Genomic DNA, 27,807 nt, shown 5'->3' on the forward strand with positions numbered 1-27,807 from the left:
ATTTTTAGCCATTTCATAAGCTTTTGTAACAATATGTTGTTATTTATAACATTACAAAATTTAAGACTTATAACTATATTTTATAATAATCTTTTTTTGTGTGTATACCTATCCTGGGTTTTGAACTCAGGGACCAGGTGCTATCCCTGATCTTTTGTACTCAAGAGTAGCACTCTACCACTTAAGCCATAGCTCCACTTTTGGCTTTTTGGGTAACTGATTGGATAAGAGACTTTTCTGCTCCAGCTGGCTTTGAACTGTGATCCTCAGATCTCAGCCTCCTGAGTAGAGATGTGAGCCTCTGGGGATCAATATCATTTTATATAAATCATTTATATATATAATTTTATAAAATATCATTTAAAATAAATGATTCCCCAAATAATTTCCTTTCTGTTTGTTTGTGATTCTAGAGATTGAAGCCAGGGCCTCAGCTACTATACCACTGAGCTATAACCCCTTCCATCAGGGTAATTTTAAAATTAATTTCAAAATTTTCAAAAGCAAACTGAAACACAAAGATTAATGAAATACAAATGAAGATAGCCTATGAACAAAATTACATGAAAAAACAGCAATCAAAATATTTAACAAATTTGTGAATTACTGGTTATTATAGATTTAATTGGCTTGAAACATGGTTAATACTGTTCAAAACCTGTTCCTTTTAAACTACTAATGCTTGTGATTCCATCATTTCACACTAAGTCATACAGCATGCAATTGTCCATGTATGAGGAAAGAAATTTCTAGCATAAAAATTTGAATCCTTGCTCGGTAATTCAGTGTAAATTAGCTACTTTACACAAATGACAAATGGACCCAAAAGATAGCAATATTCATACATAAATACTATTAACCATGGACAACATTACGTTAGACACTCCATGGATATATTTTTTTCTATTGCTTTCTTTCTGTCTTTCTCCATCTTTCCCACCCTTCTTTTATTGCCCTCTCCCCAAGTTATGGGCTCTAGTATTCCTTGTTAGTTACTCTCAGGGAAGGGGTTACAGTTCATCTAAAATGAAATAAATGAAATGAAATAAAACCTGGAGTCAGGAAGAAAAATAAATTTCAAAGGAAAGATGTTATCTTGTTTCGTAAGTAAAAGTGAAGATAGTTTTACAATTTGAAAAATCTGTGGCAAATTTAAATTCATATATATTTTGTTAGATAGTTGACATAAGTTGGGGTTTGGAACCTCAAAATGTAGCTGACAGCAATAGGAGAAAAAAATTAGAGCTAAGAATGATTTGATTCAGGTGAACTAGGGAATCTCATGAATTGGAAATATACAAGGCCTCTTTGCCTTCCCACAAATACTGTGAATCTGAACAGCTAGACCACCTAGCAATTTGCTAGTAGGGGTCACTCTAGAAGCTTAAGTACCCAAATCTTCTTAATTAAAAAACAATGGTATTTAGCATAGGCTGGTTGTATCATTAGAATAACAGTAATTTTAGAGCACAATCAATTCTGGACATGGCTTGTAAAGAGTAATTACATACTCAAAACTTTCTGACTTAAGACAAACAACTAATCAAAGTGTAGCAGGGCATAACAAAATGACTAGAAGGTTCTTTTTCCTTCAAATGATTGCTTTAAATTGGTATCTTATTTTCTATGACCTTTCTATAAGGTATGTTATTGGTATTTTCAATTTAGGATGTGTGGACAATCTTCAAGATTATTACAGCTCAGCTATCAGTACCAATCAATGATACCTGTCCTGACTTAGGCTCTAGCATTATTATTATTATTTTATTGTGAAAATAGCATACAGAGGGGTTACAATTACATGGGCAAGATAATGAGTACATTTCTTCTTATCAACCATTGTTGCTTCCTCCTTTGCTTCCCCTACCATCCCCTGTCTCCCCTGCCTTTCTCCTCCGGATCTTCTGACTATTTGAGGCCTTTTGTGCTTCCACACACACTTTTTTTTTTTGGTAAGTCATGGGGCTTGAACTCTGGGCCTGGGCATTGTCTCTCAGCTCTTCTGCTCAAGGCTAGCACTCTACCACTTGAGCCACAGTGCCACTTCCGGTTTTCTGGTGGTTTATTTGGAGGTAAAGGTTTCACGGCTTTTCTTGCCTGGGCTGGCTTTGAACTACGATCCTCAGATATCAGCCTCCTGAGTAGCTAGGATTATGTACATGAGCCACAGGTGCCTGGTATTTTTTGATTGTATTCTCCATTTTTGTGAAGATTGACTTTGGAATTTTGATTGCATTGGATTTGTAGGTTTTGTTTGGTCATTAAAAAAAACGATATTAGTTCTGCCAATCTCTGCACGTGGAGGTCTTTCCACACTCTGGTCTCTTCAATTTCTTTCTTCAAAGTTTTATAGTTTTCATTCTAAAGGTCCTTTATCTCACTGGTTATGCTTATTTCCAGTTTTTCTGATTTTGTTTTGGCTATATTTCTCTTTCAATTTCATCACAGTTAGTATACAGAAAAGCTACTGATTTGGTGTGACTTTATATTGTGGTACTTTGTTAAATGTGTTATCAGCTCTAGGGGTTTTGAAGTAGTCTTTAGGGTTACTCAGATATAGAAACATCTGCAAACAGGAATAGCTGGACTTCTTCCTGCCTCATTTGGATCCATTTAATATTTCTTTTCTCTGGCCTTATTGCTCTGGTTAGAAATTTTAGTACTACATTGAGTAGGAATAGAGAGAATAGAAATCCTTGGTTTCAGTTTTTCACCATTTAGTATAATATTTATGCTCAGCTTTTTTTTGTTTGTTTGTTTGTTTTTGGGTCCGCTCATGGGGCCTGAATTCTGGGCCTGGAGGTTGTCCCTCAGCTCTTCAGCTCAAGGTGAGCTCTACCACTTGAGCCACTTCCAGCTTTTTTCATTTGCTTATGTGGTGGTGAGGAATCGAACCCAGGGTTTCATGCATGCAAGGCTAGTGCTCTACCATTGAGCCACCTTCCCAGCCCTGCTCAGCGTTTTATGCCGGGGGTGTTTCATGAATATTTTGTCAGGATCTTCCCAATCCCAGCCTTCCAAGTAGCTGAGCCACCATAACTGGCATTTACTACCTAATTTAAAAAGTCTATATTGTTCTGAACCATGTGATGATGTACATAAAAGTGCTATGTTATTACAGACTTAGAATCTGCTTGTAAAGATAAAAAAGTCCAACAATTTTATTAGGACGGATTACATTTTTACTTTTTATTCATCTAATACTAAAGAAGGACCTATTATGCATGAAACAGGATCAATTGATAGAAGTAATTAAGGATCAACATTATGTTTTGAGGTAGAATAAATTTTTTAACAAGTCAATGGACTCATAAAAGAAGTCTGTGTTACTTTGCATTTTGGAGTCTGTGTTACTTTGTAATTTCTCGCAGTGATCTGTAAGAAATTTAGAAATTGTTGGACTTGTGCAAGATGACCTCTGAGGCCTTTCCCATCTCCAGGATTCTCTGATTTTTTTTAACTTTAAAAAACATAAATGAGTAAATTCAGGATCTTAAGTTAAATGCATGCAATTTTCCACATGGACAATTTCCAAATTCTTAAAAAAAAGTCACACCATTTTCTGCTTGACACTGAAAACTGCCTTCTTTGGTTGGTATATTATCCATAATACACAATCTGAACCTTTTTATCACTGCTAGGCCAATTCTATGAATATGTGTCCTAAGAAGGAACATAGAGCTTCAAAGACAGAATGCAAAAGCATCATATGCTTGGTAGCAAAAGAACAGAAGACATTTTTTTTTTTTTTTACTGAGAACTGAGAATACAGTCTTTAGTGCAGACTAGCCTTAAGGCTGAATAGAATAGCTTGGTTATAGGCATAAGCCATAGGTGCCTGGCTTAATCTTCAAGTTTTTGAAACAGGTTCCTGATTTGTAGACTAGGTTGATCTGGAACTCACTATCTAGCTTACGCTGGCCTTAAACTATTTTTGTCTCAGTTCTGCCCATGCCCCCATCTTCCTCCAGTTATGGGATTATCCATGCCTAGGTAAGTTTATTATCTATTCTTGAGGTTGGAATGAAAAGATTATTTATACCCCATGTTATTAATTTGCTTCTATGCTTTTTGTACATTTTGGTGTAATCCTGAAAATCAAGTCACTGTACAAATATGAGAATGTTACTTCTCTTTGAAATATATGGAGAAAGACAGAAAAAAGATGAAGAGAAATTAAACTGTTAATACTTAAAATACTCACCAATGACTTTAACAAAATAAGCATCCGCTTCAAAGTTATTTTTTAGTGTATGAATGGCAAAATCATTCTTTGTATATCCTTTACTTAATATTATGATGTCTAAAATTCCCTGAAAAACAAAACAACAATAAAAAGTGGTTAAAAATAAGTTATTAACAATGACCAGTAAAATGTATGGCCTGTGTTACAGTTTGGATGAATGTCTCTCAAAGGACATGTGCTTAAGGATTGGTTGCCAGCTGGTGGCACTATTTGGAGTTGGTAGACCTTTATGAGGTGGAGACTAGTATGGGGGGAAGTTGAGTTAAGAAGGTGTGTCTTAGAAGGCGATATTATGGCCCTAGCTCCTTGTGCCTCTCTTTACTTCCTAACTGCCAAGGAGTGAACAGCTTCCTTCCTTTACCATGGACTCCTGCAATACACTCAAAGTGACTGAGAAAAACAAGTGTAGACTGAAAAAAGAACTAAGAATAGACTAAGACCAGAATGAAACTTTTATTCTTTTAAGTTGATTATCTCAGGCATTTTGTTATATTGATAGAAAGCTAACAGCATACTTATCATTTAAGAATTAATCTTATTTATTCACAATGGTGTTTAAAACAAAATTATTAAAAAGTATGTACATACATACAACTCTGAATAATAAAATATAAACAAAATAAAAAACATCAGTTTTAGTCTTAATTATTAGTATTTAGGTACATTTCCTTTTGCTGAAATTTGCCTTTAAATTTTTAAAGGACTCTTATAGGAACAGAGTCTTTTAAAACCAAGAGAGACAAGTATCTTTTAATCTGCCCTTGCTAGTCCTGAATGTTATGTTTATTCCCCCCCTTTGAAATGGCAAAAGCTAATTTTATTGAAGAAAACTCTGTGCTCACTGAAAGTCACACTCCTGGCTCTTATCATGAGGCAAGTAATTTATGATATTTTTTTTTTTTGGTCGGTTGTGGGGCTTGAACTCGGGGCTTGGGCGCTGTTCCTGAGCTCTTCAGCTCAAGGCAAGTGCTCTACCGCTTGAGCCACAGCGCTACTTCCAGTTTTCTAGTTTTTTTTTTTTATTGGAGATAAGAGTCTTACTGACTTTGCTGCCCAGGCTGGCTTTGAACTGCGATCCTCAGATCTCAGCCTCCTGAGTAGCTAGGATTATAGGCATGAGCCCCCTGCGCCTAGCTATGCTATTTTTTAAAAAAATATTCTAGCAATGTGGACGTTTCCAGTATATTGACTATGCTCTATTTTTCAAGAGATATTTTGGTGACACACTGCCTTATACAGTTAAGATGATATTAAGTGAAACGAACCCCAAGATAGGGACACAGGTGGTTTTTTCTTTCTTGCTATTGTTCCTAATGTACCATGTATAATGTATAATGTACCATGTGATTTTTTTTGTTTCTTTTTATGTTTCTCCCCCATGGTATAACCCCTGTTTTCACTGTATTTGATGTGGATGCCCTGCATCTTGTGTATACACTTCTCTAGCTTGGGGAGGGGAAGGGAAAAAACAAAATGCTTAAATAGGGATACAGTTTGACCCATTGTAATGATGAAATATACAAGATACTATGTTGAAAAACGAACTTTATAATTTAGGTGGGGAGGGGGAGGAGGAGAGAGAGGAGGGGAGTGTAGTTGTCAAGGTGGGAGGGAAGGGAAGGTAGGGGAAAAACAAATGCTTGATAGGAAATGTACTCATTACCTTGCTCATGTAACTGTAACCCCTCTGTACAGTATTTTTACAATAAAAATGTATTTAAAAAGTGATTTTTTTATTTGGCAGATTAAAAACAATTTTAAATTTCATTTGTAATGCCTGTGATATATAGTAATTAAAACTGATTTGTAGCCAATTTTCTTGATTTTTTTTCTCCTGTGATATTTCTGCCAATTGTTTTTATGTTTGGAAATTGCTAATGAAAAAAGTGAAATGAGATTCAGTAACAGGAAAAACAGAAAAAAAGAAGGAAGGATCTGAACAACTTACATAATTGAGAATAAGCCTATCATTAGAACCAAAACAAACTAAAGTTAAAAAACAGGAGACATAAATGTCCTGATGTGCATTTAACATTTTAAAATAAAGGATCTTGCAATGAAGAGCACACTTGTATATATTAACTCTGGAATTACCATGTTTATTTTTTGTTTTTCCCAAATTTATTATCTTTTGAGTGGCAAAAATTTTTCTGTTTAGAAAGGAGAAATCAGGAGCCTCGATAGCCTTTTATTAGATCACCTTGCAACCAAGACAGGAATCTGCACTGATAGGTGCTGCTTCGAGTGCCAAAGGAAAAAAATCTGTGCTGAATGCCTTTTTCTGCCATTGTGAGCATGTACTACTTGCCTCTGCTTTGCTCTGCAGCTCAGCATGTACATTTGCCAGTCTCAAAACATAATTTTTTTAGGGGTTTAATACAAATAAGCATAAATTGAGATGCTAGTTTCCTGTTTCACTGTACTGATCAGCAGTTTTATCAATACATTTGTTACCTTTGTTATTTAACATCAAAAGAAGCTCTCTTAAATAACATAATTTGCTTCCATTATGTGATCTACCTGTCTTTTTCAGATGGGGGGAAGAGACTGGGAATATGGCTTAGTGGTAGACTGCTTGCTGACCATGCATGAAGTCCTGGGTTCGATTCCTCAGTACCACATACACAGAAAAAGCCAGAAATGGCTCTGTGGCTCAAGGGGTAGAGTGCTATCTTTGAGCAAAAGACACTGAGGGCTGGTCTAGGGTCTGAGTTTGAGCCTCAGGACTGGCAAAAAAAGAAACAACAACAACAAAAAACAGAGGGAAGCTACAGAGAGAGATGAAGTAGATGGCATCAAACTACGAGCAACACACACACACACACACACACACACACACAGACACGCACACACAACTCTGGACTTACATCTTCGTAAATGTCAAAAAAGGTGGCAACCATGGCATCTCTGATTAAATTTAAGTCTGACAGCTCCCAGTAGACTTTAAACATCCGATGTACCTCCTCACAGCTTGCATTATTGCAGGGGACATTCTCCAGTAAGAAGGCCTGCTGGTTGCTGTAAGACACACAAAGGCATTTAGTTAATATAACGGTGCTCTGCAGAATTGTGCTGGATTTTTGAGAATCAAGGAGATAGTAAGTGGCATATGGTGAAATTACATTGAATATTTCCCACCAACTCATATTATACTAATATTGTGGTAAGAAAACTAAAAGGATTTCTTTTTTTAAGACTGTGACAAAATCTTTTTTTTTTTTTTGAGTCAAGTAAGTTGCTGGCTTCTTTTCTTTACATAGATTTGTAAATCCATCTCTCCTTCCTCTATTCTTACTTCCCAGTCATTGACCCTATGTTCCATTACCAAGTTTCTGGTCTAAGTCATTATCCATTTAGATTTATATTACTGATAGATGAATATCTGAACTATAATTAGTGGTGCCCTGAAATTCTAAGTCATGTAAACCTAAACAGTAAGTCTTGAAGCACAGAATTTCAGCAGCCCTTCTAGGCAGCAGGTGGACAGATGTCTTCTCAGGTAACAGAAGGAATACACTTTGCAGTTATTAGATTCTCCCTCTGATATGCACTCCAGAAATTATCAGTTTAGATTCCAGAGCCAGATTATTGGAGCCAAATATTGCCTCTGTCACTTAGCAGATATGTGCCCTACAGCAAGCCATTTTAATTTTACTTTTCTCTGAGACTCAGCTCTTTATTTCTAAGTGTAATAAAACTACTTATAGCCCAAGATTATTGTGAAGTTGTAATTAAATTTGGATGGGAAGTATTTGGGAGAATTTCTGGTAACCAGTTAGTATAACAGTACAAGAGAATGCCATGTTTGTATTTAGTTTTTCTTATACATAAAAGTCTCTTGTGTAAACCATGACTTTACAGAATAGATTTTCTGTGAAGGCATATTCTGTACATATCTGTGTGGGTATATACATGTAGTGTATGTATTTTTTCATTTCCTTATATGCTCCTAGATTATTATGTGCCATAGACCACTATAGCTATATATGGCATAATTTTTATTATATTTTCTAATAAATGAAATTCTAAAGACAGATTTTTTTCAATATGAAAATACTACTTTGAGGCCAGGCGCTAGTGGCTCATACTTGTAATTATGGATACATGAGAGGCAGACACAGGGAAGGAGGAAATTTCCAAGTCCAACCCAGGTGAAAAAGATTGAGGAGGTGGCATGAGCCTGTATTCTCCAAATAACAGTTCTCGGCCAGCCTAGACAGAAAAGGTTGTGAGATCTCTATATCAACAGCGAAGGCTATGGTAGTTTGTGCTATTCCAGCTATAGTGGGAAGCTAAAATAGAAGGACTGTTTTTCAGGCTTGCCTGGACAAAAACTGAGATAGTACTTCAAAAATAACCAGGGAAAAATGGCTGGAGGCAGTAGAAAGTCTGCCTAAAATGCACAAAGTCCTGAGTTGTTGATTTGGAAAATCTAAACTGGATCAGTTATTAAAAAATTAAAAGTTGTTAATATGGGTTGGGAGCCTATGAACAAATTATTCAATTTGCATGATGTATTAATAAAGATTACCCTACATGTTCAAATAAAAAATCCCAACAGTTTACTAGAACAATTCTCTAGTTAATGAGGAAAGAACTCTTGAGTTGTTACATTTACTTGGAAAATTGTGAGATGTAGATCCTCAACAACTAACATGTAACAGTATTATTCTATTAGAAAGAATAAATTATTTCTTCTTTGTTTCCTGTATAAAGTTTATTTTAAAATAATAATTTATAGTATTTTTTCAGGTGATTTACCTATCCTGTCTTTTACCTAAATAACCTTATTAGCTATTTCAGACATGTAGCATACTTTAGATTATTAGGTAATTATATTCACGGATGAGAACAGGTGATAATGCAAGCTTTCTATAGTCAACCCCTGGTTGGACATGTGCTCTATTTCTCTTTTCAAGTTATTTCATAGATTTAATTATTCACCATTATAGTTGGGCCATAATTTTTGGTATATATTATGCATTTGGAAAAATGATAAATGCTTTAACTGTATTTTTTTTGTCTTTTCTTTTTTGGTACTGGGGATCAAACCCAGGATGTTGCACTTGCTAGGTAAGCGCTTTGCCACTGAGCTACATCCCAGCCCAAAAATGATAAATGTTTTAAGAGTTTATATAAACTAAGTGTAGAACTTGGGGCCTGTGAAAGTTCAGTTGTTTTAAATTCTACTGAATTCAATAAGGCTAAGTCCAGAATTTTACCTGTGAAAATACAGTGATTTGGACAGGAGGGAAAAACCTTGAGGTATTTGGTTTTGATGCTCTTAGGAAGAATGTTGATTCTTTCAAATCAATTTCTCTGTGCTTGGCAGTAACAATGTATTGTTTTTAAAATTAATTTTTCAAACCAATTACAAAATTATTGTAAAATTCAAGGAACAGAGACATTTAAGAAATAAAAATTCTTACTTTCCAAGGATAAACATTGTTAATGAATTGGTATGAATATTTTCAAACTTCATTCTCCTTCTAGTCACATACAAATATGGTAGCACATATATCCTTAGAAACAAAAACTAAAATACCAAATTCAGTTTGGCTAAGGATCAATATATTGCTGGGTGTTCTCCAATAAAAACCACACTAACACAGAGGTAGGTACACATACACACATTATTGTTCCTAGGGCACTTGTATGAGGATTTCCAGTGATGTTATCTGGTCAAAGATGTATATTTTAAATGTAAAGTAAAATTGTCCTCTAAAATGGTACCAGTGTGTATTTCCAATCATGTATGAGTTTCTCTTTTATATATTTTCAATTATTAGCATACTACTTCTTATTCTTGCCAGCAGAATAGCTTTAAATGATCTCACTCTTTTGATTATGAGAAACTTTAATGTTTTTTCAGCTATTCATGCTTCTTTGATATCACACTTCTTTTCATATTGAATTTTAGACCTCTGATTGTTTTGGGAAACTAGCCCTTTCCCTGCTTTTCTTATATATTCTTTGTGAAGTGGGAGTAATAGTGTATTATTTCAAATGGTTATCAAGGATTAAATGAGAATATAGACAGTGTTTAGTTCCTGCCTATACAAAGCTCAACACATTGACTGTATTATTATTGTATTCACATTACTGTTACTTTGATGTTATAAGCATATCTTCTCAATCTTTTATTTTACTAAATTTATGTTGGCAGAGTTCTGTCATTTTGTGCCAGCTGTTTCATTTCTTCCTCTTTCCTCTAGCGATACTTTCCTTAGGGCCTGATGATTATTTGAAATGTGCCATGCCTATAGCCTTTTTTTGCTTTAGTTATTTGTCAGATAGAGTAACATGTTTTATTGCTCAGAGCCAGCCTCAGACCATGTTTCTTCTACTCATGCCTCACAGGTGATCAGATTACAGACCTAAACCACCATGTCCAACTTGTTGGTTGCAAGAGTCTCAAGAACTTTTTGTCAAGGTTGGCCTCTAATTGAGATCTTCTCAGTCTTTGCCTCCTGAGTATTTGGGATTACAGGCATGAGCCACCATGCCTGTCTTCAATACTTTTTCTACATAGAAGTTAATAAAATATTAAGGGAAGTCCATCATAAAAAATGGAAAATGGTATTCAATGATAATTTAGATTTCTAGAAAAGAAAGAATTGGCCTTATACAATTTCAAAAGAGTAGGCAAATATACAATGTGATTTTTATTTAAACCTCTTAAAAGAGAATTAAAATTAAACAAGTAAAACTCATAGTATAAACAGATACAAGTAGACAGCTATAAGATGTGTGATAATAAAAGCACCAACCCAGAAAAAGAGAAATATATCGTTCTAAGGTTCTAAAGTTATTTACATCTAAAAATAGATATAAATCCTAAGATTTACTGGTAAGATATATAGTAAATATAGCAACAAAAAGATAAAATGAAATATCAAAAAACGTTTCTTGTGAGAGCAGAAACAGAAAAACAAAATAAGATGGTAGAAATCTAGCTATATCAATATTGTTATGAAATACAAAATTTAAATACAAACTAAAAGGCACAGACTGTCAAGCTTGCATTAAAAACCTTAGACGACTTAACTACATTCTACCCATAAGAAATCTAAGTTAAATATAAACACACAGGGTGACAATTAAGAGTGATGATAGGACAAACTAGTCACATAGGCAAATGACAATTCACAGAATGTAGGAACACACTTGCAAATCATATCTAAAATAAAAGAGTTGGGACTGTTGCTTAGTTAGAACACTTGTCTAGCATATACAAGGCCCTAGTTTCAATCTCTAGCACCACATGAACACACAGAAGAGATAAAAGGCTATGTATGGAACATGTTCATGGGTAGAGGGCTCAATATTTGTTAATGTAAACGATTCCCCAATTGATACACAGACTCAATGGAATTAAAATCAAAGCCTCAGCAGATTTTTCCCCCCATTTTTGCAGAAATTTACAAATGGGTCCTAAAATTTATAGAAAAGGCTAAGGACCTAAATAAAATAGACAAAAAATGTCAGAAAATAATTGTAAAGTTGAAGAACTAATACTATTTGACTTCTCATTTAAAGTACTATGATAATCCCACATAAATAATATCAATTGATTTTCATTTAAGAGAAAAGATAATAGAAAGTCTTTTCAACAAATAATTTATGAAAAAAATGAACTTAGATGCATACATAAGTATTAAAACAAAATGTATCATAAACATAAGGGAAAACCTAGAACTATACAGTATCTGGGATGAAACACAGGTGTAAATTTGTAAGTTAGGTAAAAATTTCTTAAGTAGTGCTACTAAAGCCACAACCAATAAAGGAAAATTTAAATATTGAACTGGTCAAAATTAAGAGATTCTGCACTTTAAAAGGCATTGTTCAGAGAATGAAAAATTGAAAGTTAGAGAAAATATTTGAAAACAATGTATGTATTTCATATACATAAAGAACTTTCCACACTTAATTACAAATATGAGCAAAAGACTTGAACAGGCACTTCACTGAAGAGATTATGTGAGATGTGAATAGAAAAGACAGTCAACAATAACTTATGAGAAAAGTTAAAATTCAAAATGCAAATAGAACAGACAAAAGAGAAACTCTGCCATTTGGGAAAATGTAGATACACTAGATTAGTTTATGTTTACTTAAACAGTTAAATGTGTACTTTGAAAATGATCCAGCTCTGTAATTCCCAAGTCTGTACTTAACACAAATGCAAGTTTAGTCCAGACAGTGACTTACATAGGAGTTTTCATAGAAACTTTGCAATAGGTTTATCCGATTAAAAAACAAAATGATCATTTTCATTTAAATATAATAAGCAATTTGTTCATTTTCACATAATCAAACTTCATTATAATAATAAACTAAAAATACATATGAAAGCAAAGATAACTTTCTGTGTATGCTGAATAAAGGATCTAGACATGAAATCATGTGTCACATTGTATTACCCTACTTATATACAATACTAAGAAACAATGGAATCTACAGTGACAGGAAGCAAACCAAGGATGATCTGTTAGATAAAGGAAGTTTACAAGAGGTTAAGAGGATATTTTGGGGGGGTAAATATGCTTTTGTTATTTTGAAGTCAATTTTTAAAAATATATATGTTTATATTGTAAAGATACTGTACAGAGGAGTTACAGTTATATGAGTAAGGTAATGAGTACATTTCCTATCAAGCATTGTTATTACTCCTTTGTTTTTCCCCTATCATCCTTTCCCTCCCCACCTTCCCAACTACTCCCTCACCTGCCAAGTTGTAAAGTTCATTTTCCACAGTGTCTTGTACATCTCATTTTTACAATGGGTCAATATTTTATAGGTGCACAAATCACAATTAAAAAAACAGTGCAGATCAGGTAAACCTCAAGCTATTATAACAAAAATTACAAGTAACAATGAAAAAAACAAACTAAATATCATGAGAATGAAAGATGGACACCATGAAGAAAGTGAAAAGAAGCACAGACATGTAATTCCAGCACAAAAAAGCTAAGGCAGGAGGATTTCACGTTCATTGGCTGGTTTGGCTACACAGTGAGAATCTATCACCAATCAAAAATAAAATAAAAAGGTACCACTTTAATATGTACAATTTTTATGTTTCTCTGTACCAGTCAACTTTACCTCCCACATTTGAAGTCATGAGACTTATACCTAGCATATACAAAAAACTCTTTCAACTATAACATAAGAAAACCCAATCTAAAAAGAGGCAGCCGGGTGCTGATGGCTCATGTCTGTAATCCTACCTACTCAAGAGACTGAGATCTGAGGATCATGTTTCAAAGCCAGCTGGGGCAGGAAAGTCCATGAGACTCTTATCTCCAGTAAACCACCAGAAAACCGGAAGTGGTAGAGTGCTCACCTTGAGCTGAAGAGCTCAGGGACAGTGCTCAGGCCCAGAGTTCAAGCCCCACGACTGACAAAAAAAAAAAAAGAAAAAAGAGAGGGCAAAAGCTCTGAATAGTTTTCCAAAAAGGGTATACAAATACCCAATAAAACATGCAAAACAATGTCAAAATCATTTGCCAGAGAACTGGCACTGTTACAAACTTATTCTGTACATTGAAGATGGGAATGAAAGATGGTGCAGTTGCTTTGAAAACAATTTTGGAGTTCTTCAAATGGTATATTAGAAGAGACAATACCAAATACTGTATATTGTATGACTGCATATATATGAAATATTCAGACTAGGAAATGTCTCGAAATGGAAAGTAGATTAATGGTTTTCTAGGACTGTTAGAAGTGAGTAACAATGGGGGAATGGAATAAGCTGAGCTAAAATGAGGAGGACTTCTTTATAGAATAATGAAATGCTCTATAATAAATTGTGATACTGAATATACAACTGAGTGAATATGAATTGTACATGGCAGACGAGTAACTTTTATGGTATATGAATTATTATCTCAATAGTTAAACAAGCAACTGCAGAAAATTTCAACTCATTAATATGGTAAGTTCTTAAGTCATCTAACATCTAAAATGCTCATAAATGCCACTTCTCTGAATATGTTCATATTTATACATTTAGTTTACAGTTTTTTTGAGTCTGGTTTTAATATCTCCTTGAAGTCCTGAAGATTGTTGTTGTTCTCAATACAATACCACTTGATGAAGTATGAGTTATTCTACTTCATAATGTGCTATGTGCAAATGTCTTATTTCTCATTAAGAAAGGTAGCTGATGGACCATTTAACCCGAAGCTTGATTTTCTCCCTGGCTGCTCTTAGAGCTTGTATGTCCATTTGAATCCTTTGTACCTCCAGTGAGTTCAGTTCTTTTAGATTGTTCTTAATTCTTTACCTCCTAATTCCCCAATTTCATTATCGGCCTAGGCTTATATGGAAGGAAAAATGAGATTCAATTTTGGGATATGTCTACTGTCTCAGATAAACTTTAGAAAACGCAGTTTCATAATGTGGAAACAAATTGAGAGGAAACAAAACTTGTATTAGGAATCCCCTAAAAATAAAACTTTTAAAGATTGTTTCTCTGAAGTCCATGCTGCCTGCTACAGGTTAGCAGTGCTAACCAGTACCAGCTACCCAAATGAAAAATCTGTACATTGAAATACTAAAGTAATATTAAAATTTTTAAATAATACAGATGTCTGATAATTAGAATTGTTCATATAGGTGGTTAACCTGACATTGGAATAAGATGTATTTGGACTCTAGGAAAAAGCAATAAATTTATTCCTTGGGCAAAAAGGATAAAAGACTCACTCAGTAGGCAGATAGTAAATGTTTCCCAAATGGAAAAAGAAAATGAGTATCTTTTGTAGAGCAAGTCAAAGTAAAGGAAAATGTAATGGGATATGAGTTGGAATGCTAAAAGTTTCTTTTAAACAAATGAACAAAAGGATTTTGTCAGGTTTATCTTTGTTTAGAGACCTCTTAATTTTTATTCACAGACTTTGTATTAGCCGATCTGAGAGCCAATGCAATACTTTCTTCCTAGTTAATTTTTTTTGTATATAAATGAAATATAATGTCCATTTTGTCAGTTGGGTAATAAAATAACAAGGTATTTGTTTTCTTTTTTCAAGGCTGGGATCCAAACCAGGGTCTCATGTAGAATAGGCAAGTGCTCTACCACTAGTCATCTACATAAATTTAGGGACACACTACAAATTATACAGTACAAGGCAGAAAGAAAAACTACCTAAGATAAACAGTACACCAAGAGTAGGTTTAGGAGAAAGACTATAGTTCCAAGGCTGTAACATCCAGGGGAAAAGTCTAGCAGGCAGTTTGATGAAGAACAAAGGCTGAGAATTAGCACAGAAACTGTGTCCATGAATGATTTTCAGAAGAGAAGGCAGAGGAACCACTGGATGATATAGCCAAAACCATTTGAATTTCAGAAGAAAGTAACTGCTAACCAAATGTAGGCAAGAATCTGGTGACATAAGATTTCTACTGATTTTGTTATTTAGAAGTCTTGGGGGCAGAATAAGAGCTTTAGAGACTAAAACTGGCTGGAGCTTGAAGGTGTCAAGGGTGAACTGGAGGTGTAAAAAAGAAAGGTTTTATGTGAATTAAATTTAATGGAGTTTACTTATTGTGCAAGGAAGACCCTATGAGTCAGGCAGCCCTCAGAGGCAGAAGTGGGTCAGAAGTTCTACTTCACAGCAGACAGTACATAAAGACAAAACAAATCAAAGGCTATGACAGCTGGCTGAATGGCAGCCAGGTGTTTGCCTGATCTAGGTGTGGACTAATTACTCCACAGCCTGTGATGTGATGAGACTCAGGAACTCTTATACAAGTATACTCTTACATTAGGCTTTCATTTTATTTGCTAATTAGATTAGCTGGTCATGTAGAGGTAAGGTACAGAGATAGCCAATTGCCAACTTAGTTTAATTTAGTACAGGTAGCAGAGACAGCAGTATCAGTTCTTCAAAACAGTTTTTAATTGGGGAGCCTGATACATATTTAAAGAAAGTCTGGGGCAGGAGAACAAAATAAAATTACTTTTAAGGCAAGGGAAAGTGATTACTAATATAGCAAGATCCAGAGGGAAGAATCAAGACTGGATGAAGAAGGAATCATTTAGAATAGTAAATGAGAAAGTTGTTACTATGATTCTGGATAAGGAAAAAGCAACTTAGCTTGGAGAGGAAGCAGTACAAATGGAAAAGAAAAAATAATGACCTTCACCCTTCTAAATGCCTCCATCAGAAAGAATGACATTGCTCCATTTGTTAGGAAATGGAAAGACTTGGAAAAAATTATATTAAGTGAAGTAAGCCAGGCCCAAAGAAACATAGGTCCCAAACTTTTCCATATTTGCAATAACTAGTATATGTCTTAGACAAGCAGAAAAGGTCAGATAAGTTAATGTTAGGTGAAATGAAACCCAAGATAAGGATTCAAATGTTTTTTCTTTCTTGCGATTGTTTCTAACATATTTATAAGATGATTTCTTTGTTGCTTTGTATGTCCCTCCCCGACGGTATAACTCCTGATTTCACTATATATGATGTTGGTATAATTTGTGGAGGGGAAGGGAAAAAACAAATTGTTTAAATAGGGATACAGGTGGACCTATTGCAACAATGAGATGCTGCTTTCACTATATATGATGTTGGTATAATATGTGGAGGGGAAGGGAAAAAACAAATTGTTTAAATAGGGATACAGGTGGACCTATTGCAACAATGAGATGTACAAGTCGTTATGTCGAAAAACGACCTATACAACTTTGGCTGGGGAGTGGGGGCGTTGCGGGGGGGGGATGGGAAGGGATGGGAAGGGGAAACAAAGGAGGAGGCAACAATGCTTGATAAGAAATGTACTCATTACCTTGCCCATGTAATTGTAACCCCTCTGTATGGTATTTTCACAATAATAAAAAAAAAGAACACCCTACCTCCTTGGTGGATAAAAGTGAAATACAATTTAATTTTTCTATGCCTTGGTGTTTTTGACGAACAGGGATTTTTTTGAGGATAGGTGAATTGGAAAGGAAGGGAGATACTTTTGGTTAACTATGGATTTAGACAAGTTTGCCAGAGAAGACAAGGTCTGAGGTAAGTCTCTGGAAGTTATTTACTTAAGGTAAAGATAGCTGGTGCTATAAATCTGCATGAGGTAGCTGAGGGAAGTCTTATAGGGAGGAAAGTCAACAGATCCAATATTCTATTTGTGGAACGTTCTCAAGAGCAGACAAAGGATTAAAAAAGCAAAACAATACAACCCACAAGTATGAAAAATATACTTACAGTGATAGAACAAAGTTTATATCAACAAACATGAAAATGTACCTTATCTAAATATGACATCCCATGTGGTAATACAGGTATTCAATAAGTGAACACTGGCTAAACCAATTGAATGAAACATTTAATTGTTAAAATATTACATGTAAAATAGTTCATAATATGTTAAGTAAAAATCTGGGTACAAACAGTATTCATGGTCAAATCTTGTTTTGTAAAATGAAAAAACACACACACATGAACACATACATACTCCTGAGACAATAAGGTAGAGCAGTAATGCATATCTATGATGCATGGTGGTTATATCTTGGTGGGTAGGTTTTTAGGTATATTTTATTTATTCTCATGTACATGTGTATTGTTATAAGCAATAGCTGCCAGTCCCTCTTTCAAATTGTCTACTTCAAGACCCTGCATAATTTTAGAACTTCGTTATAGCATCCTATAATGTTGTTTACTATGTATCTTTCTAACTTGATTCAGAATTGTCTCCCCAGAACCTATAATTGTGTTTAAATAGAATAGGCACCCAGTCAATATTATTATTTTGATGCTGTTCTTGGGGCTTAAATTCAGGGTCTGGGGATGGTCCCTGATGATGCTTTTGTGCTTAACGGTATCACATCAATTGAGCCACAGCTCCATTTCCAGCTCTTTTGGTAGTTAATTGGAGATAAGAATATCATGGAGTTTCATGCCTGGGTTAGATTTGAACCTCAATCCTCAGATCTCAGTCTCCTGAGTAGGCAGGAATAAAGGCATGGGTCACTGATGCCAAGCTTCAATAAATATTTTTTAATAGAAAAGTTAACAGAGGCCAGGAGCTGAAACCTCTTGCCTATAATTCTAGCTACTCAGGAGGTGGTGATCACATTGGGAAGCCAGCTTGGGCAAGAGTCTGTAAGATTCTTACCTCTAATTAATCACCAAAGAGCTGAAAGTGGTGGTAGTGTGCTAGCCCTGAACACAAAAGTTCATAGATAGTGCTCAGGCACTGCCTTCAAGCCCTGGGACCAGCACAATCACACATTCTCTCTCTCTCTCTCTCTCACACACACACACGAAGTAAACAAGTAACTGTCTATAATAAGAAAAATAGTAAAATGCTCATTTATTTTTAAGTACTGTCACATTTTCCCTCAAACCCTCTTTTCTTGAAGTCTTGAGTCAAGGGAAAATGGACAGGTGGTCTGCCTGGTAGGGACTTTTTCCACAATAAGGTTCTGAATCTGAGCATGGATAAACATTTGTTTGGATGCTTAATGATTCCACAAGGCCTAGAGTAGCCTTGAACTGCCACAGAAGAGAACACTGAATGTGATAAGCTGATAGTGACTTTTTAATTTTTTGGTGCTGGTACTTAAGAGCACAGACCGTGCTCTGTCCCTCTATTTTTGTGCTCAAAGCTAGTGTGCTCTACCATGTTGAGCCACGGTGACATTTCCAGCTGTTTTTTTTGTAGTTAATTGGAGATGAGAATCTCATGGACTTTCCTGCCCAGGCTGGCTCTGTACTGCAATCTTCAGATCTCTGACTTTAGGATTACAGGCATGAGCCACTGATACCTGGCTTTGATGTTAATAATTTCTCTCTCTCTCTCTCTCTTTCTCTCTCTCTCAATCCCCACCCCCAAATAAGCTCTTTGCAGATCTTTATTACACTGTCACTGCTCACAATATGTGTGGTTTTTCTTTGATGATATTTTGAGAAAAGTTTAGTCTTTTGAAATCCTAAGTGATGGTAGTCCTTCAACGTAAGCAGCAAATGTGAGCTGAAGTGTTATGTCTAAGGTCAGTAAATACGTTGTGTTTAAATAATTAATTGCGGAGCTATTAGAGGAGGCAGGTTTCAAGGCCCTAGGCTCTATCTTTCTTTTTCAGATTTTTTTTTATTATTGTGAAAATACTGTACAGAGGGGTTACACTTACATGGGCAAGATAATGAGTACATTTCTTATCAAGCACTGTAGCCTCCTCCTTTGTTTCCCCTTCCCATCCTATCCTCCCCCCACCGCCCACATCCAACCCTCCTTCCCCCCCCCCACACCAAAGTTGTAAAGTTTGTTTTCGACATAACGACTTGTACGTCTCATTGTTGCAATGGGTCCACCTGTATCCCTAGTTAAACAATTTGTTTTTTCCCTTCCCCTCCACAAAGTATAACAACATCAAATACAGTGAAAGCAGGGTTATACCATGGGGGAGGGACATACAAAGCAACAAAGAAATCATCTTATAAATGTGTTAGAAACAATCACATGAAAGAAAAAAAACATTTGAATACATATCTTAGGGTTCATTTCCCTAACATCAACTTATCTGACCTTTTCTGCTTGACTCAGACATATACTAGTTATTGCAAATAAGAGAAAGCTTGGGACCTATGTTTCTTTGGGCCTGGCTTACTTCACTTAATATATTTTTTTCCAAGTCTTTCCATTTCCTAACAAATGGGGCAATGTCATTCTTTCTGATGGAGGCATAGAATTCCATTGTGTATAGATACCAAATTTTCTTGATCCATTCATCTACTGAGGGGCATCTGGGTTGGTTCCATATCTTAGCTATGGCAAATAAGGCTGCAATAAACATAGTCGTGCTGGTAGCTTTAGTGTAGTCTTGTTTGTGAACATTTGGGTAAATGCCCAAAAGTGGGATTGTTGGGTCATAGGGGAGCTCTATGTGGAGTCTTTTGAGGAATCTCCATACTACTTTCCAAAGTGGTTAAACAAGTTTACACTCCCACCAACAATGCAGTTAAGGTTCCCTTCTCTCCACATCCCTTCCAGCATCTGTTATTATTAGACTTCTTGATTATAGCCATTCTAATTGGGGTGAGGTGGTATTTCAATGTTGTTTTGATTTGCATTTCTTTTATGGCTAGAGAGGTTGAGCATTTCTTCATGTGTCTATAGATTCTCCTCTTATGCCATTAGTAAAGCTCAGAATGGCCTGTGGTCTGGAGTTGCCGAATTCATGAACAGTTCTTGCTCAGATGCTTTCTTAATTTTTTTTTGTCAGTCATGGGGCTTGAACTCTGGGCTTGGGTGCTATCCTTCAGCTCTTCAATTCATGATGAGTGCTCTACCACTTGAGCCACAGCGCCAGTTCCAGTTTTCTAGTGGTTTATTGGAGATAAGAATCTCACAGACTTTTCTGCCCCAGCTGGCTTTGAACAGTGATTCTCAGATCTCAGCCTCCTCAGTAGCTAGGATTACAGGAGTGAGCCACCGGTGCCCGGCTTCTTTAAAAAATTTTAATGTTTATCTTTAAACATTTGATTAGTACATTATTTGTACACACAACATATATAAAGGAGTGAGATTTAGGTGGGTCTGACTTTTTGACATATGTTTTTGAGGGTATAATTCATATCACAAATACCAGCAATTTAATTTGTCACATTTGGGTATATTTACCACTACTATGAATTCATTTCAGAAAATTTAATCATTTTGATATGGAATACCATACAATTGTGGTCATTCCATATAAGGAATTTCTAAAGTGTTTTAATTAGAAATATGTCTATTTGGGCCTGTAATCCCAACTACTGGAGAGGCAGAGATTGGAAGGATCATGGTTTGAGGCTAGCACACACAAAAATGGATTCAATTCTTGAATCCATACTATAGTCTTTGTACATGCTTTGGGAAGCACCAGTTTTCTAGGATGATAGTGAGGACTAAATGAAATTCCATATGTAACGCTCTTAGCAAATCACCACATCACATCCTTAGTGCTAAGCAAATATTAGCATTTATTCTGAGAAACTGTACTGAAACAAAACTTGGTAAAGAAGATGCTAGCTCATATGCTATTTCCAAGAATTTGTGAAAATGTGAGCTTACATAGAAAATGGAACTTCTCAAAGATTAAGTTAATAATATTAAGATTAGTAAAATAAATGTGTATTGTACTATGCCACTAAGCAACAGAAATTTAATATATATATAGTTACCATAGCAATAGAAAATAAATATATATAGAAAGAAAATGAATATATGAAATGGAATGCTGGTATAAAAATGATTATAAATACATTTGCAATCATTATACTTGAAGGTAAAAGTGGCTTTATAATTTGTCAATGGGTAAAGGCTGAAATATTTCTGAGAAGTCTAATAGAAAAAGCCTAGATTGCCTTGAAAAGGCAATTACTTGTACAACTATGGATGTTGAAGACTATTGGTGAAGACTCCATAGGATATGGAAAACATAAGAAACTCTATATTTTCTTAGAGAATACTGAAGTCATCATAAACAGACAACAGTGAGATTATGCATACTAAAAGTTCTGCTGGTAAGGGCAGAAAGATGTGGATTATATTTCTGGAACCTAAAGGAAAGAGGCCTTCTTAATTCCTTAGTGTTAAAAACTTTCGCTGCAATGTATCCTACAGATAAATGGCAAGCAGAATGGTCAGCTCTGAGTCCACATGTGGTTCTACATGGTTTGCTGAAAGGAAGCACTGAGAGCTCTGGGCCAACGTCCTATGAATCACTCTTGTCCTAGCATCCTCTCTCTTCCAACAGTTGTTTGGGGTCTCAAAGATCTGAGACAGGCAGACAAAATACTGAATTCCTTTAATTCTCCTTGTCCAGTGCTGAATTTAGTACTGTTTACACGTATAGAGGTATTTGGGGAACATCCCTAGATGCATTTGGGGAACACCCCTAGACTTGTGACATTGACTGCCACTGGGGCTAACAAACTGGAGTTGCCAGTGGAGCTAGTGGAAAAGCAGCAGGGTCACAGGCTGCAAATTTCATTGAGACTAGTGGTATAGTCTACACAAAGAACAATACTTAGAAAGTGAATGTATCCTTGAAGCTAACAACTTACCAATGACCAGCTCTGCCTTCACCTTCAATACAGCATAAACCTGTATACTAGGAACTAAAGAGATTCTAGTTAGTTTTCTTCTTATTGTGTGATGCAGAAGATCAGGCACTATGCCCTGAGCATGTGGGCAAATGTTTGTCTACTAAGCTACATTATCAGTCCAAGAGTGAGAAACAAAACTTCAACCATGTCACTTTCCAATCTTGCCTGATCAGTGAGAACACTTTACCTCAAAGAAGGGTTGATTGAAACTTCCAACTAATCTAAAGAAAAACAAACAATATGAAAAAATAAGACAAATAACTCACCAAGTAGTGAACTCTAATAATGGTGAAGAGGGTGAAATCCCCCAAAAAGTCATTTAGAAGAATGATCAACAAACGCAGGAAAGACATCAATACCTGAATGGTCTCAAAGAAGATATAAATACATAGCTGATTGAAATAAGGAAGGCAATGAAGGAAATTAAAATAATAAAAGATATAGGAACCCTGAAAGAAATCAAATTAAAATTCTGGAATGAATAGTTCAATAAGTCAAAATGAAAAACACACCTGAAAATCTAACTGGCAGACTGAATTAAGATAAAGAGAGACAGGGCTATAATTCAAGGTAGATGAAGTAGAACTTTCAGAAAATACTAATAAAACATAAATATAAATAGAACATACAAGAGTTGTGGGAAATAAAATACCAAATTAAAAAATCTTGAGGATAGAAAACAGGAATAAACTTAAGACATAAAAAACACATTAAATATGGCTGGGTGCTGGTGGCTCATGCCTGTAATCCTAGCTACTCAGGAGGCTGAGATCTGAGGATCATGGTTCAGAGCCAGCCTGGACAAGAAACTCCATCAGACTCTTATCTCCAATAAACCACTAGAAACTCGGAAGTGGCATTGTAACTCAAGTGGCAGTGCACTCACCTTGAGCTGAAGAGCTGAGGAATAGCGCCCAAGCCCAGAGTTCAAGTCCAATGACCGACAAAAAACAAAACAAAACAAAAAACATTAAATGAAAAAACAGCCAAAAATGATCCCAATTTTGGGAGATGATCATTCAGATTAGAGTAGACTTTTGGATACAAAGGAGATAAGAACAGAAAAGAACCTCTCTCCATTTCATACCACAACTGTTGTACTAAATACACAAAATAAGGAAAGAATATGGAAGCTGAATGAAGTGCCAAGAAACATAAAGACAAACACATCCAATTTCTTCCCAGAAACTAAGACAAAAAGGATCTGGAAACTGGTATATAATGGCGGAGTTCTACTTAGCCATTGAGAATGAAATTATTTCATCTGCTGGAAAGTGGACAAAAGTGGAGATCATGTTTAATGTTTTTTTTTATTTGTGAAAAGAAAATAAATAGCAGAGAGTGAAATAAATAACTTAAAGTCATGAAAGTAACAAGGAAATTTCTAGGGAATAATTAAAGGGAGGTGGAATGGAAATAAAAATGGGAGATTGAAGAGAATGGGATAAGAAAGAGAGTAAGAGTGTGGGTGAATATATTAAAATACATTACATGAAAAAGCTATGATGAAATCCTTTAACATATCCTTCCTACTAGATCTGTTGCTGGAGAGCATTGAAATACGTTATAGCAAGAAAAAAAGATTCAGTACAGGTACTCTGGAACGGATGAATGGGTTCAGAATATGTAGTGTAAATATATTATGGAGTATTATTCAGTCATAAAGAGCAAAATTGTGCTGGTTTGCAGAAAAATGGATGGTGTTGGCTATCATCATATTGACATTAAGCCATACTCAGAAAGATATATCTCAGTATTTTCTTTCACATGTAGAATCTAGATTAAAAAAATCAAAAACAATAGGGACATGAGTGTAAAGTCTGGGACAGTTTTAGAGGAGAAACCAGCAGAAGAGAGGAAGTAAGAAAAGAGGTTGACAAGGGAGAAACAGGACTGAGGTACATTATCCTCTTGTATAAAAACAGAATATATAAAACACATATATTCATATTGGAAATATCACAGTAAGTCCCACTGTAAACTTTAAAAAAATCTTAAAATATTACAAAAGGAAGAAAATAATTCTACAGGCAAGATAAAAAACAACTCAGGAGTACATGCAAAAGATGTTCATAGCAAAAGTCTTGATGACTGCACTGATTTGTTGTGGAACTCCTAGACTGAATTGAGGGCTACCTTTGTAGTATACATGAAGTACTCAGGGCTGCATTTGGAAATGGCTTGATACTTGATTCTGGGTGTATCAGTCTTTGGATGAGATTAAAGAAAGACAGAATAAAGTAGATGCCCTACCTATGGCCAATGGCTCCATTCTATCAGTTAAAGAGATGAACAGAAAAAGGGGCTGAGAGGGAACTCTGGCCTGACGTCTGGAGCTGGGATACTGATTGCTTGTGACCTTAGACAAAACATCTGAAAGTGGCTTTGGGGGGGTGGAAAGTCTGCAGAGTTTCCAATTAGAACTCAGCCCATCTGCTTTCCACATTCTCCAAGTTTTGGATTTGGACTGGAACTATACATAAGATTTTTTGGGACTCTGGCTTACTGATTTTTTTGGCTTAAAACCTAAGGCTCTATAATAATGTGGAACAATTATTTATAACAAATTTCTCCCTATCCTTCCTATTAGTGGTATTGCTGGAGAACATCAAATCATATTACATTGTTAGCTCTGAAGATGGGAGAAATGGGCCATAAGTCAAGTCAGTGTTGAAGAGAGTCAGAGAATAGATTCTGTTCTTTAGTACCCAGCAAAACCAGCAGTGCTATCACTTTGATTTTAGCCAATTGAAATTGATTTCAGATCTCTAACTTCCAGATTGTAACAGAATACATTCACACATTTTAAAAATACTGTTTGTGGCAATTTATTACCAGAATATTAGGAAACAAACACAAAATTCAGTCTCATGCTTCTTACCATTCTACAATATTGTGCCAGTCAACATTTAAAACTCATAGATGAATGAATATAATATATCCAGTGCTTTGGAAGATTACTTGATAATATAGAGAAATGAAGTACTGATATATCCTGTAATATGGGCATATATTGAAAATGCTAAGTGAAAGAAGTCGATCATACAGGATCACCTATAATTATATGATTAATTTATATCACATGGTTAGAATAGGTAAACCTACAGACAGAAAACTGGTTAACAGGTATAAGGGCCATTTGTACAGATGTACAAAATTATCAATATAATTTTATCAATATAATATAGTTTTGTCAGGGCAGCTGACAAAACACAATCAAAAAGGACATGATAGCTGGGCACTGGTGGTTTACATCTGGAATCTTAACTACTAAGGAGGCTGATATCTGAAGATCCTGGTTCGAAACTAGCATGGGGAGGAAAGACCAAAGACTCTTATCTCTAATTAGTCATCAGAAAACCAGAAGTGGTGCTGTGATGCAAAGTGATGCAGCATTAGCCTTGAGCACAAAAGCTCAGAGACAGGACCCAGGCCCTGAGTTCAACCACCATGACTGACAAAAATAAAAAATAAAAACAGGACATGATTAGTGGACCTCATATGGCCCAAGGACAATATGTTCTCCACCTCTGGGAGGTACAGGGTTTCTTCTTGGGACAATGGAAATGTTCTTAACCTGAGTGTTGTAATGGATGCAAAAAGTATGGACCTTCAAAAACCATTACAGTTGTCATTTTCAATGTGTGCATTTTATGGTATGCATATAAAATATGTCTATAAAATATGCATACTATATGGCATTTATAATCTGAAATTTATAAATTTAACAAGATTATATATAGAAAAGATAGAAAACCACAGTAATGGGAGCAGCAATAAGATGTATTTACTAATCGTGAGTGTATACAACTTATTTGAGCAGATGCTGTATTTACTATGCAGTAATAGAAAAATACCTTCCTCACACTCAAGATTTCTAATGCTGACAGATAAAATGCAATTTAATTGCACTGTTTTATAGTTGTAATATACAGTGCAGTCAGAAACTAAACAGATGATAGATAAATGCTCTTATATATTTTTTCTAATAGCCTATCAACCTTGTATATGTACTTTTATATTCTTCAACTACCTGCCAGATTAATTCATATGAGGACAAATCAACTATGCTTACTTTCCCCAGAGACACTCATTAAAACTGTTCCCTGTGCTCCCTAGAAATTCAATAGAGAAATGAAGGCGCTATTTTTGGTACACATATTTGACAAATTTCATGTGCTTATTATAATCTACAGAAGGACAATTTTGTTTGTGAATCTATAGAGCTGTTTTACCTTTTTACTAATATGAGAAGTATCTTCAACAAAACATGTTTAACTTTATAAATACAAAGACTGTGTAAAATTTTTTGAATCATGTTTATTTTTCACTAAAGTATACAGTGTACTAGTTATTTTGGAGGATTTAGAAATCGTTGCAATATTATATGAGAAAGAAACTTAGAAAAAAAGCTAAAATTGATCTACAAATATCTTTTAAGAGTCATAGGAAACAATGGTGGCCAGTTCCTAGTATTTCAGATACATGTTATACTATTTATTACAATTTTCTTTCACACATCCTCTGTCACAGATGCTTTGTTCCTAGGCAAATGCTGGTCTCTTCCTCAATACATCTTCCACCTTATTCACTGTGAGGGTATTTTAATTTCTTTGAGATTCAGTTTAAATATCAGCATCATTCAAGTCTATTTTTCTTTTTGACATTCTACCTCATATTGTAGGTCACAGGAGCAAATCAGTTGTGCAATCATGTCAGTCTCAAGTCTTGAGGATGATGCTCAGTATTACTTGCTACATGTTAAGCTCCAGAGGAGACTACAAATGGAGATTAGAGACAGGGACTTTATCATAAGGATCAACAACATCTGTAGAAAAGACCACGAAGTAGTTCAGGTAGAGGGAGAATTCTCTACTATGTAGTTTTACCAAAGACTTCCCTCTACCCCACAGTGATGGCCCTTCTGAGTTGTTGTCTATTAAAGTGCAGTCACTGACTACAGAGGACGCATTAATTGGATGAGGTAGATTTCTTTTAGTAAAAAACAATTCCCATTATATGTTTATCCATTATAATTCACAAACATATATTTGCTTCCTTTTTTTTTTGTGCCGGGACTGGGGCTTGAACTGTGACTTGGACACTCTCCCTGAGCTCTTTTTGCTCAAGACTAATACTCTAACACTTGAGGCACAGCTCACCACTTTTTGTGGCTAATTGGAGATAAGAGTCTTGCAGACTTTCCTAGCCTGGCTTCAAACCACAATCCTCAGATCTCAGTCTCCTAAGTAGCTAGAATTATAGGCATGAACCACTGGCGCCTGGCAGTTGCTTCTACTTCTTATAAACAATGATATGAAAATCCACAAATAAGTTTTTGTGAAGTTTTAATTTTATTTATTTTTTGTTGTTGGCAGTGGTGGTCCTGGGTCTTGAACTCAGGGCCTGCACACTGTCCCTGAGCTTGTTCACTCAAGGCTGGTGTTCTACCAC

The 27,807-nt window shown here is 35.3% G+C and overlaps 1 protein-coding gene across 1 annotated transcript in view; it reads right to left on the minus strand.

Moving 5' to 3' along the window:
* Itfg1 (integrin alpha FG-GAP repeat containing 1) overlaps nucleotides 1–27,807 on the minus strand; it is a 220,033-nt gene that overhangs the window by 53,141 nt on the left and 139,085 nt on the right. Inside the window, exons 11-12 of the mRNA XM_013036077.1 lie at nucleotides 7,114–7,264; nucleotides 4,205–4,313 (exon numbers count right to left, since the gene is read on the minus strand). Coding sequence (XP_012891531.1) covers nucleotides 4,205–4,313; nucleotides 7,114–7,264 — 260 coding nt within the window. The remainder of the gene's footprint in view (nucleotides 1–4,204; nucleotides 4,314–7,113; nucleotides 7,265–27,807) is intronic.

The sequence above is a fragment of the Dipodomys ordii genome, unplaced genomic scaffold (genome assembly GCF_000151885.1).
Source record: "Dipodomys ordii isolate 6190 unplaced genomic scaffold, Dord_2.0 Scaffold247, whole genome shotgun sequence".
Classification (NCBI taxonomy): Eukaryota; Metazoa; Chordata; class Mammalia; order Rodentia; family Heteromyidae; genus Dipodomys; species Dipodomys ordii.